The sequence below is a fragment of the Carcharodon carcharias genome, chromosome 11 (genome assembly GCF_017639515.1).
Source record: "Carcharodon carcharias isolate sCarCar2 chromosome 11, sCarCar2.pri, whole genome shotgun sequence".
Classification (NCBI taxonomy): Eukaryota; Metazoa; Chordata; class Chondrichthyes; order Lamniformes; family Lamnidae; genus Carcharodon; species Carcharodon carcharias.
Genome location: NC_054477.1, coordinates 76,938,288 through 76,952,976, shown reverse-complemented (window position 1 = coordinate 76,952,976; position 14,689 = coordinate 76,938,288). Strand labels below are relative to the sequence as shown.

Below are 14,689 nucleotides of genomic sequence, written 5' to 3'. Positions count from 1 at the left end.
CACCACATCCACTGCTTCTTCCTTAGCTATTCTACTAGTTACATCCTCAAAAGACTCCAGTAGGTTTGTCAAACATGATCTCCCTTTCATAAATCCATGTTGACTTTGCCAAATCCTGTTGATATTTTTGAAGTGCCCTGTTATCGCATCCTTTATAATAGACTCTAGCATTTTCCCTACCATTAATGTTAGGCTAACCGGTCTGTAATTCTCTGTTTATTCCCTCCCTCTTTTTTTAAACAGTGAAGTTACATTTTCCACCCTGCAATCTGCCGGGACTGTTTCAAAAGCTACAGAATTTTGGAAGATGAGAACCAACGCATCCATTATTTCCATGGCCCCCTCCTTTCATTCCCTGGGATGTAGATTATCAGGCCCTAGGGATTTATCAGCTTTCGGTCCCATTAATTTCTCCAGCACTGTTTTTTCAGTAATACTAATTTCCTTTAATTCCTTCTTCTGACTAGACCTTTGGTTCCCTACTATCTCTGGGAAGTTACTTGTGTCCTCCTCCCTGAAAGCATAACTGAAGTATTTATTTAATTGCTCTGCCCTATCCTTGTTTTTTATTATACTTTCTCCTGTTTCGGACTGTAAGGGACCTACATTTGTCTTCACTAATCTTTTTCTTCTTACATATTTAGAAACGTGTTTACAGTCCAATTTTATGTTCCTTGCATATTTACTCTCATACTCAATTTTTCTCCTCTTGATCAATCTCCTGGTCCTCCTTTGCTGATTTCTAAACTGCTCCCAATTCTCAGGCTTGCTTCTTTTTCTAGCAACTTTATATCACTCCTCTTTGGATCTAATACTATCCTTAATTTCTTTTGTTAGCCATGGTTGGGCCACTTTTCCTGTTCTGTTTTTGCACTAGAAAGGAATATATAGCTGTTGCAATGCATAGGTTCGTTCCTTAAATATTAGTCATTACCAATCCACTGTTATGCCTTTTAATGAAGTTCCCTAATCTATCTTAGCCAACTCACGCCTCATACCGTCGTAGTTTCATTCGTTTAGATTTAGGACCCTAGTTTGGATTGGACTACTTCACTTTCCAACTTAAGGAAGAATTCTATCTATTTTATGGTCACTATTCCCTAAAGAACATACAAGATTATTAATTAACTCCTTCTCATTGCACAAAGCCAAATTTACTATAGCCTGTCCCCTAGTCGGTTCCTCGACGTATTGGTCTAAATAAAAACATCTCGTACATATTCCAGGAATTCATCTGCCACAGTATTATTGCCAATTTGCTTTGCCCAGTCTATATGTAGATTAAAGTCAGCCATGATTACTGTAACACCCCGTTACATGCATCTCTAATTTATTGTTTAATGACATTCCCTGCCTTACCACTACTGTTTGGAGGCCTATGTACAACTCCCACTAATGTTTTCCACTCCTTGTTGCTTCTTAGCTCCACTCAGACTGATTCTACATCTAAATTTTCTGAGCCAATATCCTCTTTCACTACTGCACTGATTTCATCCTTAACTAACAATGCCACACCACCTCCTTTTGTCTTTTTGCCTACCCTAAATATCAAATACCCTTGGATATTCAATTCCCAGCCTTAGTCACCCTGCAGCCATGTCTCTGCAATTGCAATTATGTCGTACCCATTTACATCTACTTGCACTGTCAACTCGTCTAGCCTATTGCGAATTGTCCGTGCATTCAAATACAGTGCCTTTAGACTTGTCTTTTTACACATTGTTTTTGTTCTATGGCTTTATTTGCTGCTAGCTCTTGGTTCCTCTGCCTTCCACTTCTGCTTTTTCCTTTTCTGTCTCTCATTTCTAACTTTGCTTCCCTCTCTTGTGTCTCCCCACTCAGGTTCCCACCCCCTGGCCACTCTAGTTTAAACTCTATCCCACAGTACTAGCAAATACCCCAATGAGAATACTGGTACTGGTCCTGCTGGGGTGCAATACATCCAGCTTGTGCAGGTCCCGTCTTCCCTAGAATCGATCCCAATGTCTCAGAAATCTAAGTCCCTCCCTCCTACACCATCTCTCCAGCCACATATTCATCCTGTCTATTCCTGATTTCACTAGCATGTGGCACTGATGTAATCCTGAGATTGCTGCCTTTAAGGTCCCGCTCTTTAATTTATTTCCTAGCTCCCTATATTCTGCGGCAGGACCTCATCCCTCTTTTTACCTATGTTGTTGGTACTGACATGTACCATGACCTCTTGCTGTTCACCCTCCCCCTTCAGAATATCCTGCAGCCACTCAGTGACGTCCCTGACCTGGCACCAGGTAGGCAACATACCAGCCTGGTGTCACGCCTGCAGCAGCAGAAATGTCCATCTGTTCCCCTTATGATAGAAACCCCTGTCACTATTGCTCTCTTACTTTTTTCCTCCATCCCCTGTGCAGCTGAGCCACTCGTGGTGCCATGGACTTGGCTCTTGCTGCACTCCCCTGAGAAACCATCTCCCCCAGCAGTATCTAAAATGGAAAATCTGTTAAAGAGGGAGATGGACCCATGGGACTCCTGCACTACCTGCCTAGTGCCTTTATTCTGTCTGCTGGTCACCCATTCCCTTTCTGCCTGCACACTCTTTACTCACGGTGTGGCTACCTCACTGTACATGCTATCCACAAAGGTCTCATCCTTGCAGATGCTCCCCAGTGACTCCAGCCCCTGCTCCAGATCTGAAACACGGATTTCAAGTAGCTGCAGCTGGAGATACTTCCTGCACACATGGTCACCATGGGCATTGGACGTGACCCTGACTTCTCACATTGCACAGGAGGAGCATTCCCCATGTGCAAGCTGCCCCATCATGACTTACCCTTAAATTACTCCCTTTATTTTTATTTCCTCTAGTTTAGAGAATATTAAGGACAGTAGAAATACTCACCAAGTCCTACTTACCAAGGCCGCTGCTCTTCTTTCTGAGGAAAGGTAGAAAATGAATGGATCACCTCCTTCCCTCTTCATAGAGCTCCCTCATTCACCAAACTCCAATTGAAACATTCAAATGCAGCCCAAAGCAGCACTCCAGTGCAGATAAAGCAGCACTGTAGATGGCTTGCTTTTATGCTGCCTGAATCTAGCTTCTGAAAACCTGTTTATGCCAGTTAACTAATTATCTAGCTGCAAGCAGAGCCTGAATGTTTTAAAGCTGGACTAAAACTCACCTTCTCCCAACCCAAAAGACAACATTTAGTTAATTGCTTAAAGAAAGACTAGACTGTAGATAGAAATTAATCCTTAAATTAAGTTAACCCTTAAAACTCCCTCGCTCACCAAACTTCAAGTGAAGCACTCAAATGCAGCCCAAAGCAGCACTCCAGTGCATTCCATCTAGTCCCATTCCCCTGCCGTATCCCCGTAACCTTGCACATTCTTTCCTTTCAGGTAGTAATCCAATTCCCTTTTAAAAACCTTGATCAAGCTTGCCTCCACCACCCTTTCAAGAAATTTGTTCCAGACTCCAACCATTCTCCAGTTAAAGAAAAAAAAATCCTCACAACACATTTACTCCTTTTTCCAATTATTTTGAATCTGTGACCTCTAGTTATTGATGTTCTCTTGAGTGGGAACAGTTTATCACTATTTACTCTGTCCATGCTTCTCAGGGTCTTGAATACCTCTATCAAGTCTCCTCTCAGCCTCCTTTTTACCAGGGAAAAGAGTCCCAGCCTCTCCAATCTAACCTCAAAGCTACAGTTCTTTATCCCTGGAATCATTCATGTGAATCTCCTCTGGACTCTCTTCAATGCTTCACATCCTTCCTCAAGTATGGCACCCAGAACTGGATGCAGTACTCTAGATGAGACCTAACTAGTGTTTTATACAAGTTCAACATGACCTTTTTACTCTTGTACTCAATGACCCTATTAATAAAGCCAAAGATATTATATGTTTTACTAACTGTTCTCTCAACATGCCCTGCCATCTTCAATCACCTATGTTTATATATATATATATTATATATATATATATACCCTCTGTTTCAGTGTCTCCTTTGGAGGCTCTCCCATTATTTTTCATATCTTTCCTGCTAAAATGGATCACCTCAAACTTTTCTACATTGAATTTCATGTCACTTGTCTGCTCAATCCACCAACATGTCTATGTCCTTTTGATGTTCAAGACTATCCCCATCACAGTTGACAACATTTCCAATCTTTGTATCATCTGCAAATTTTGAAATCATGCTCTGCACACCACATTATTAATGTGTCATTAATATGTATCAGGAAAAGCAAGGGTCCCAACACTGACCCCTAGTCAACTCCACTACAAACCTTCCTCCAATCTGAAAAACAACAATTTATCACTACTCTGTTTCCTGTCACTCAACCAACTTCTTATCCAAGTGCCTACTTTTCCTTTTATTCCATGACCTAGAATCTGGCTCATGAGTCTGTTGTGTGGCACTGTATCAAATGTCCTTTGAAAATCCATATACATCACATCAACAATGTTTCCCTTATCAACCTTCTCTGTTACCTCCTCAAAAAGCTCCAGCAAGTTAGTGAAACATGATTTTCCCTTGATGAATCCATGCTGGCTTTCCTTAATTGCCCTGCACAAAAATAAAAATACCTGGAAAAACTCAGCAGGTCTGGCAGCATCTGCAGAGAGGAACACAGTTAACATTTCGAGTCCGTATGACTCTTTAACAGAACTAAGGAAAAATAGAAGAGAGGTGAAATATAAGCTGGTTTAAGGGGGGGTGGGACAAGTAGAGCTGGATAGAGGGCCAGTGATAGGTGGAGATAGCCAAAAGATGTCATCGACAAAAGGACAAAGAGGTGTTGAAGGTGGTGATATTATCTAAGGAATGCTAATTAAGGGCAGAAAGCAGGACAAGCAAGGTACAGATAGCCCTTGGGGGGGGTGAAGGAATCGAAAAAGGCTAAAAGGTAGAGATAAAACAATGGATGGAAATACATTTAAAAATAATGAAAACAGGTGGAAAAAGAAAAATCTATATAAATTATTGGGAAAAAAGGAGGGGATCGGAAAGGGGGTGGGGATGGAGGAGAGAGTTCATGATCTAAAATTGTTGAACTCAATATTCAGTCCAGAAGGCTGTAAAGTGCCTAGTCAGAAGATGAGGTGCTGTTTCTCCAGTTTGCGTTGAGCTTCACTGGAACCATGCAGCAGGCCAAGGATGGACGTGTGGGCATGAGAGCAGGGTGGAGTGTTGAAATTGCAAGCGATAGGGAGGTCTGGGTCATGCTTGCAGACAGATCAAAGGTGTTCTGCAAAGCTGTCACCCAGTCTGCGTTTGGTCTCTCCAAGGTAGAGGAAACCGCACTGGGAGCAACGAATGCAGTAGACTAAATTGAGGGAAGTGCAAGTGAAATGCTGCTTCACTTGAAAGGAGTGTTTGGGCCCTTGGACGGTGAGGAGAGGGGAAGTAAAGGGGCAGGCGTTGCACCTTCTGCGGTTGCATGGGAAGGTGCCGTGGGAGTGGGTTGAAGTGTAGGGGGTGATGGAGGAGTGGACCAGGATGTCCCGGAGGGAACGATCCCTGTGGAATGCCACCAGTGGGGGCGGTGAAGGGAAGATGTGTTTGATGGTGGCATCATGCTGGAGTTGGCGGAAATGGCAGAGGATTATCCTTTGCATGCGGAGGCTGGGATGATAAGTGAGGACGAGGGGGACCCTATCATGTTTCTGGGAGGGAGAGGAAGGTGTGAGGATGGATGCATGGGAGATGGGCCCTGTGGTTGAGGGCCCTGTCAACCACCATGGGTGGAAAACCTTAGTTAAGGAAGAAGGAAGACGTCAGAGGAACTGTTTTTGAAAGTGGCATCATCAGAACAGATGCGACGGAGGCGTAGGAACTGGGAGAATGGGATGGAGTCCTTACAGGAAGTGGGGTGTGAGGAGCTGTAGTCAAGGTAGCTGTGGGAGTCGGTAGGCTTGTAATGGATATTGGTGGCCAGTCTGTCACCAGAAATTGAGACAGAGGTCAAGGAAGGGAAGGGAAATGTCAGAGATGGACCAGTTGAAAATGATGGAGGGGTGGAAATTGGAAGCAAAATTAATAAAATTTTCCAGGTCCAGATGAGAGCATGAAGCAGCACCGAAGTAATCATCGATGTACCGGAGAAAGAGCTGTGGGGGGGGGGCCGGAGTAGGACTGGAACAAGGAATGTTCCAGATACCCCATAAAGAGACAAGCATAGCTGGGGCCCATGCAGGTACCCATAGCCACATCTTTTATTTGGAGGAGTTCACTTAATCCCTCCGGGACATCCTGGTCCACTCCTCAATCACCCCCTACACTTCAACCCACTCCCACGGCACCTTACCATGCAACCGCAGAAGGTGCAACACCTGCCCCTTTACTTCCCCTTTCCTCACCGTCCAAGGGCCCAAACACTCCTTTCAAGCGAAGCAGCATTTCACTTGCACTTCCCTCAATTTAGTCTACTGCATTCGTTGCTCCCAATGCGGTTTCCTCTACATTGGAGAGACCAAACGCAGACTGGGTGACTGTTTGCAGAACACCTTTTGTCTGTCCGCAAGCATTACCCAGACCTCTGTCGCTTGCCATTTCAACACTCCACCCTGCTCTCATGCCCACATGTCTGTCCTTGGCCTGCTGCATTGTTCCAGTGAAGCTCAACGCAAACTGGAGAAACAGCACCTCATCTTCTGACTAGGCACTTTACAGCCTTCCGGACTGAATATTGAGTTCAACAATTTTAGATCATGAACTGTCTCCTCCATCCCCACCCCCTTTCCGATCCCCCCGCCTTTTTTCCAATAATATATATAGATTTTTCTTTTCCCAACTATTTCCATTATTTTTTAATGTATTTCCATCCATTGTTTCCATCCTTTTAGCCTTTTTTGATTCCTTCTGTACCTTGCTTGTCCTGCTTTCTACCCTCAATTAGCACATTCCTTAGATAATATCACCACCTTCAACATCTCTTTGTCCTTTTGTCCAAGACATCTTTTGGCTATCTCCACCTATCACTGGCCCTCTATCCAGCTCTACTTGTCCCACCCCCCCCTTATACCAGCTTATATTTCACCTCTCATCTATTTTTACTTATTCTGTTGAAGAGTCATACTGATTCGAAACATTAACTGTGTTCCTCTCCGCAGATGCTGCCAGACCTGCTGAGTTTTTCCAGGTATTTTTATTTTTGTTTTGGATTTCCGGCATCCGCAGTTTTTTGCTTTATCTTAATTGCCCTGCACTTGTCTAAGTGACTATTGATTTTATCCTGTACTATAGTTTCCAGAAGTTTCCCTACCACTGAGGTCAAAATGACTTGTCTGTAGCTGCTGGCTTTATCCTTGCACCTCTTTTTGAATAAGGGCCTAATGTTCTTAATTCTCCAGTCCTTTGGCACTTCCCCTGTGTCTAAGGGAGACTGGAGGATTATCACTAGTGTCTCTGCAGTTTCCACTCTCACTTCCCCCAGTACCCTTGGATGCATCTCATCCAGTCCTGGTGCCTTATCTATTTTAAATAAAGACAGCCTTTCTAACAATTCCTTCCTCTCAGTTGCAAGGTTTTCTAGCGTACCAGTTACCTCCTCTCTCACCTCGGCCTGGTTAGCATCTTCTTTCTTTGTAAAGACAATGCAAAGTACTCATTCAACACCTCTGCCATTTCTCCAGCCTCCACATGCAAATCCCCTTTTTTGTCCATAACTGACCCTGCTCTTTCTTTTACCACCTTTTTATTATTTACATGCTTATAGAAGATCTTGGGATTCCCTTTTATGTTCAATGTCAGCCTCTTTTCATGCTTTCTCCTTGCTTTTCTTACTAGTTTCTTCACTTCCCCTCTGGTTCTTCTATATTCAGCCTGATTCTCCATTTTATTTTCTACCTGACATCTGTAGTACGTGCACTTCTTGCTTTTCACCTTTACCTCTATCTCGTCATCCAGGGCGCTCTGGGTTCATTTGTCCCACCTTTCCACTTCAAGAGAATATACTTTGACATTGCCTGCAATACCTTTTCCTTTGAAGGTGGCCCATTGTTCAGCCACTTTTCTGCCAACATTTGATTCCAACTCACTCGACTCAGGTGCATTCTTATCCCATTGATGTTGGCTTTCCCCCAATTATCCCTGCTCTGGATTGTTCCCTGTCCTTTTCCATGATTAACCTAAATCTTATGATACAATGGTCACTGTCCCCTAGAAGCTCTACCACTGATATTTGATCCACTTGGGCCAACTCATTCCCCAGAACCAGGTCCAAAAGTACATGCCCTTTTGTTGGACTGGAAACATACTGCTGCAGAAGACATTCCAGGAACTCTCACCCCTCTTGTCCTTTTGTACTATTCCTATCCCAGTATATATTTGGATAATTGAAGTCTCCCATTATGATTACTCTGTATTTCTTGCACCTTTCTGTAATTTATTTGCAAATTTGTTTCTCCATATCCCTTTCACGAGTAAGTGGGCTATATACTGCAGCAATCAATGCTATTGCACCTTTTTCATTCCTTACCTCTAGCAAGAGAGATTCCATCCTTGACCCCTCTGGAACACCCTCTCTTTCTCCAGTACTGTAATGCCATCTTTATTCAATAATGCCACTCCCCCCGACTTTTCTTCCTTTCCTGTCTCTAAACACCTTGCACCCAGGAATATTTAAAGCCCAGTCCTGCCCTTCTTTGAGCCAACTCGCTGTTATAGCAATAATATTGTAATTCCATTTGTTAACTTGTGCCTGTAGTTCACCAATCTTATTAACCACACACCATGTGTTGACATACATGCACATTAGCCCTGATTTAGGTTGTTTTACTTTCCCCCTTATTCTGACCCCATCTAATGACTTACTATTGCCTACTCTAATTCTATCAAACTTTCCAAGTATTCTATCTATCTTGAATCTACTCTCTGATATATCGTTACCAGTTGATACTTCAGTACTTCCCACTGCCAGTTTTTCTCCTCTGCACTCTGAATTTCCCCTCAGGTTCCCATCCCCCTGCCAATTAGTTTAAACCCTCCCCACCAGCATCAGCAAACCTCTCTGCATGGACATTAGTCCCAGTCCTGTTAAGGTGTAATCCGTCCTTCCTGTACAGATCTCATCTGCCCCAGAACTGATCCCAATGCCTCAGAAATCTAAAGCCCTCCCTCCTACTCCATTTCTCCAGCCAAGTGTTGAATTGCTCCATCTTCCTATTTTTATGCTCACTAGCACGTGGCACTGTGAATAATTCTGAGATTACTGCTCTTGAGGTCGTGCTTTTAATTCCCTTCCTAACTACCTAAAATCTGCTTTCAGGACCTCATCCCTTTTCCTACCTATGTCAGTGGTCCCAATGTGGACCACAACCTCTGGCTGTTCACCCTCCACTAAAAGCATGTCCTGCAGCCGCTCTGAAATGAAAACGCTATAAATATATATATAACATGTAATTTAAAGGTGCAATTTCTTTGCTTAGCTACATACCCATTCCAACTGATGCAGTGCATTTTGTTTTTTCTTTGATTTCAGAGCGAATAACAGTTGCTATCTCATCGGGTGTTAGCCCAGTTTCTGCACAAATTGCTGTCACATCTACAAGAGCTTCATCACAGCTGACAGCTTCAATATCATAAGTATAGCTAAATGCAAAGACAAGAGAAGTGAGTTATTGCATATTGTCTTAAACATACTACAGTGGTTAGTTTTTGAAAGGCAGAGTAAGAGGCTACAGAAGGATGGCATACTGTTTTTTCAATGCTGGGATCCAAGCTGTAATCCAGACTAGAGAGATGGGATGAAAGCTTATTTTCATTGTCAGATGTAGGTGTATTAAATGAAACAAATTTGGGTGGTAGTCATTCGGTTCTTTGTAATCAAAGACCCCCAGTGCAAAATTGGCCATACTTTCGTACCAAACTGACAGTTTTCACTTGGAAAGACCATTCAAAATGTGAGCAAGTTGAATTTTCTTCTGAGGGAAGAGGTAAAGCATTGTTGAGGGAGAACAGACTGAACTTAAACCTGTATCAAGGCTGTAATTACTCTGTTTTTGATGTTGGCATTTGGTGATAAAAGGTGTGTGCGCGCTTAATTCTCTTACACTGATTTCTCATAATGTGGTCAATACATACAGATTTAAGAACAGAAGCAGTGAACTGAATGGCACTTCTATAAAGGTTACATTCAAAGTACTGTTCAACTCTTTTACCCCTTGCAACCGCCTCACATAACTACCCAATGTCACCAAATGGTAAAAATGCAAACAACCATGTTCCATTTGTCATCAATAGGTAAAGGATAAGAGGCTTTGTATACTTACATTTGAAGGTGGTGAGAAACAATGAGCTGATTAAATTTACTTTGATTTTAGTCAAATTTTAAATGTATTTGGATTTATAACAACTATAGTTTTTAAAGGTATTGATACTGTACATTGATTGAAAAAAATGTCATATTGATACTGTGCTAATATGCTCCCTAGATGCTATTGCATAGAATTACACAGAAAAAAATCATTTGGTTTGACAAATTCATGATGGCGGTTTATGCGCCACTCATACCTCCTCTCTTCCTTCCTTGTCAAACTCTCATCAACACGAGCCTCTATTCTCTTCTCCTTCATATGCTTATCTACTCCCCTTAAATGTACCTATGTTATTCACCTCAACTTATCCTTGTGGTAGAGAGTTCCACATTCTCACCACTGTGTGAATAAACAAATTTCTTCTGAATTCCCTACTTGATTTCTTGATGCCTTAGCCAAAGTTCAATGAGTTTTACAATAAACTTCTTGATTCATCAATTCTATCCATCTAGAAATAAACCTTATACAAATAATATTCTAAAAATCATGTAGTACCTTACAACTATTCCATCCACATTTAAAAATCCAATTAGTCGAATCCAAAAGACTTTACAAAAAGACCAATAACGTAACATAACGTTAGTTTATACTAGAAAAAAAATCCATGACTAAGAACTCGATCACACAGATGACAGAATAACTTCTTACCATACACAAGACATCAATTTCCTCCATGCTTTCTTGCTGCATATTTTGCTAATTTATTTGCTTCTGGATTTTCTTCAGAGTTTTGAAATCTGATTTTCTAGTTAAGTCTTTTGCAAAGAAAAAAATCTACTTGTGTTGAGATTGTCTATCTATATGCGCTGCCATTTGCGATTAAGAATTTCCAAACTATAAAATGTAAGGCAGTTGATTTTTGGTTGTGCCTTATTCCAAAGGGCAGAAATAGCTAGAAACTTAAATGCATCATTAGAGTAATACTTGGACAAATTTGGATGCTTCCAGAGGAAATACAAACAAAGAAGGAGATTGTCTGTAAAGACAGTGCAACAGTTTCAGTTAATTCACAGAGTGGGGAGCATGATCAACCATGGATAAGAGAATCAAGCTAGATACAGGTGGAACTTATGGACAAGAGATATATAAAGCTAGCCTTCATCACAGTTCAAGGAATGAGATTCTTGCAATTCCACTGACTAAAGCTTTAATGTGGAGAAATTGCCTCAACATTTACTTTTGTCAGGATTAAATTCCCTCCATTATCAAACTTTAAATACAATTATTTTTGTTTTTTTCATTCATGGGGTGTGGGCATCGCTTGCTAGGCCAGCATTTATTACTCATCCCTAGTTGCCCTTGAGAAGGTGGTGGTGAGCTGACTTCTTGAACCGCGGAAGTCCATGTGGTGTAGGTACACCCACAGAGCTCTTAGGGAGGCAGTTCATGATTTTGACCCAGTGACAGTGAAGGACCGGCAATACAGTTCCAAGTCAGGATGATGAGTGGCTGGGAGGAGATCTTCCAGGTGGTGGTGTCCCCATGTCTTGTTCTTCTAGATTGTAGAAGTTGTGGATTTGGAACTTGTTGTCCAAGGAGCCTTGGTGAATTTCTGCAGTGCATCTTATAGATGGTACACACTGCTGCTCCTGTGTGCCAGTGATGGAGGGAGTGAATGTTTGTGGGTGGGGTGCCAATCAAGCAGGTTGCTTTGTCCTGGATGGTGTCGAGCTTTTTGAGTGTTGCTGGTACAGCTCAGGCAAGTTCTTGTAGATGGAGGACAGGTTTTGGGGAGTCAGGAGGAGAGTTACTCGCCACAGGATACCTAGCCTCTGACCTGCTCTTATTGCCACAGTATTTATATCCTAGTCCAGTTCAGTTTCTGGTCAATGGTAACCCCCAGGGTGTTGATAGTGGGGGATTCAGTGATGGTAATGCCATTGAATGTCAAGGAATGGTTAGATCCTCCCTTGTTGGAGATGGTCATTGCCTGGCACTTGTGTGGTGCGAATGTTACTTGCCATTTGTCAGCCCAAGCCTGGCTATTGCTGCATTTGGACAGGCTGCTTCAGTATTTGAGTTGTCGGAAATGGTGCTGAATATTGGGTAGTCATTAGCGAAAATCCCCATTTCTGACCTTATGGTGGAAGGAAGGTCATAGATGAAGCAACTGTAGTTGGGCCTCGGACACTATCCTAAGGAACTCTTGCAGTGATGTCCTGGAACTGAGATGATTGACCTCCGGCAGCCACGACCATCTTCTTTTGTGCCATGAATGACTCCAACCAGTGAAGTGTTACCCCCCTGATTCCCATTGACTCCAGTTTTGCTCAGGCTCCTTATGCCACACTCAGTCGAATGCTGCCTTGGTGTCAAGGACAGTCACTCTCACCTCGAAGTTCAGCTCTTTTGTCCATGCTTGAACCACGGCCATTATGAGATCAGGAGCTGAGTGGCCTTGGTGGAACCCAAACTGAGTGGCAGATTATTGCTAAGCAAGTGCTGCTTGATGGCACTGTTGATGACCCCTTACATCACTTTATCGATGAGAGCAAGCTGATGGGGCAGTAATTGGCTAGGTTGGAATTGTCCTGCTTTTTGTGTACATGACATACTTGGGCAATATCCACATAGCTGGGTAGGTGCCAGTGTTGTAGCTGTAATAAAACAGCTTGGCCAGGGGTGCGGCAAGTTCTGGAGCACAAGTCTTCAGTGCTATTGCTGAAATGCTGTCAGCGCCCATAGCCTTTGCAGCATCCAGTGTCTTCACGTGGAATGAGTATTAAAGGATTTGATAAGATAGACAAAGAAAAAACATGTCCTCTAGTGAGAGAATCCGAACAAGGAAGCACACTTTAAAATTAGAATTTGGCCATTCAGGGGTGATGTTACGATGCACATCTTTACACAAACTGTAGTGGAAATTTGGAGCTCTAACTCTCAGAAAGCTGTTGAGGCTAGGTCAACTGAAAAATTTTAAACTGAGGCTGATTGATTTTTATACCATGAAGGTATCAACGGATAGGGAATCAAGGTGGGCAAATGGAGTTGAGATACAGGTCAGCCATAGCAGAGCTGGCTTGCAGGGCTGAATGGCCTACTACTATTTTTGTTTTAATTCATTTACTCTTCATTGTGTTCATTAATCACTTTCTATCCATTCTGTTATATTTCCTCATATCAGATACCTGAACTTTTCTAGTCCTCGTGGAACAGTTTCTGAAATTCTATGCACACTACACTTACTGTATTCACAATCTATCCAATCACCTCTTCAAAAAACATTTGCCAACTATGACCTGCCTTAGCAAATCTACGTGTACTTATCCCCTCCAAATTAGTCTCTTAATGTTTGCAAAGAGCATAGTATAAGTAAGTCCAGGTTTAGCTGGTCTTATAGCTATTGTGCTTTAAGATTTAGAAATTCTAGTTAAGGGCAGCTAGGAAGATGTGACGACTGAAAGAAATGATCAATTATCTACAGTAGACATGTTGGCAAGCATCCGTGCAGTACTGTAAAATGAGCTCTCTGGGACAGAAACAACTACTTTTATAGAAATGTAGCTAAATATAATTTATTTACAGAGATGTAGTAAATGAGCAAATGTATTCTTTCTTGCTCTAACTATATTTAGATTTCTTCAATCTAATTTAATTCACTGAAAGAATGGACATTTTCATTAATTTCATATGGAAGAATAAACTATAATACCTTGTCAGAGTTTCATATAAAATTGATGCTACTTCTTTGTAGGCTTTGAAGTTATAGCTGACAGCCTGAAGATCAGGGCATAGTTGCTTTGCTTGTCCAAAAAACATGCCATTCTTAATACCAGTCCGTCTGCCATAGAATTACAATAAAAGCAATTACACACATATTTGTAATAAAAATAATAACTGGTAAAATTAAATGCAAGATTCTGAAAGGATGAATATATTCAGGCTACCATATCCAATTTTCCAAGTTCAATTGATAGTCTATCTAACTGGGCGTTTTTGATCTTTATGATATCCCAGTGGAATACCAAGGTTCCACTTATATAGGTCCAGATTTAACATTACCAGATGGCATTCCTCTGAATAGTTACTGAAGCAGTATGGACTTTTATAGAGTAACTATTCTAAGAACAAACAGGACTTAAATAAGTCAGGGTAACATATTGGGCTGGATTTTGTCGTCAGCAATGAAGCAACAGCACTCGCCACTAACCTCGAAGAATGTCGTCCACAAAGAACTAACAATCTCTGAGGCAGGTTTTCCCCTTTCCCAATGGTAGTTAAACTCTGCCGCCAAGTTAAGGGCACATCTTTTTGAGTGCAGCACCAGTGATGTCAACAAACAGGTAGGGAGCTCATCACATTGAAGTATTCACGTACAGCAATCCAAGATATTAAAACCACTGAGCCCCCTTATTTTTAATTTAAATTTTCAGACAGCAAAATAATG

At 41.9% G+C, this 14,689-nt stretch overlaps 1 protein-coding gene across 3 annotated transcripts in view; it reads right to left on the bottom strand.

Annotated features, from left to right (window-relative positions):
* rev1 (REV1 DNA directed polymerase) overlaps positions 1-14,689 on the bottom strand; it is a 136,274-nt gene that overhangs the window by 87,329 nt on the left and 34,256 nt on the right. For all 3 annotated transcript variants that reach the window (XM_041199005.1, XM_041199006.1, XM_041199007.1), the window contains 2 exons: positions 13,955-14,083; positions 9,423-9,577 (listed from right to left, as the gene is read on the bottom strand). In XM_041199005.1, coding sequence (XP_041054939.1) covers positions 9,423-9,577; positions 13,955-14,083 — 284 coding nt within the window. The remainder of the gene's footprint in view (positions 1-9,422; positions 9,578-13,954; positions 14,084-14,689) is intronic.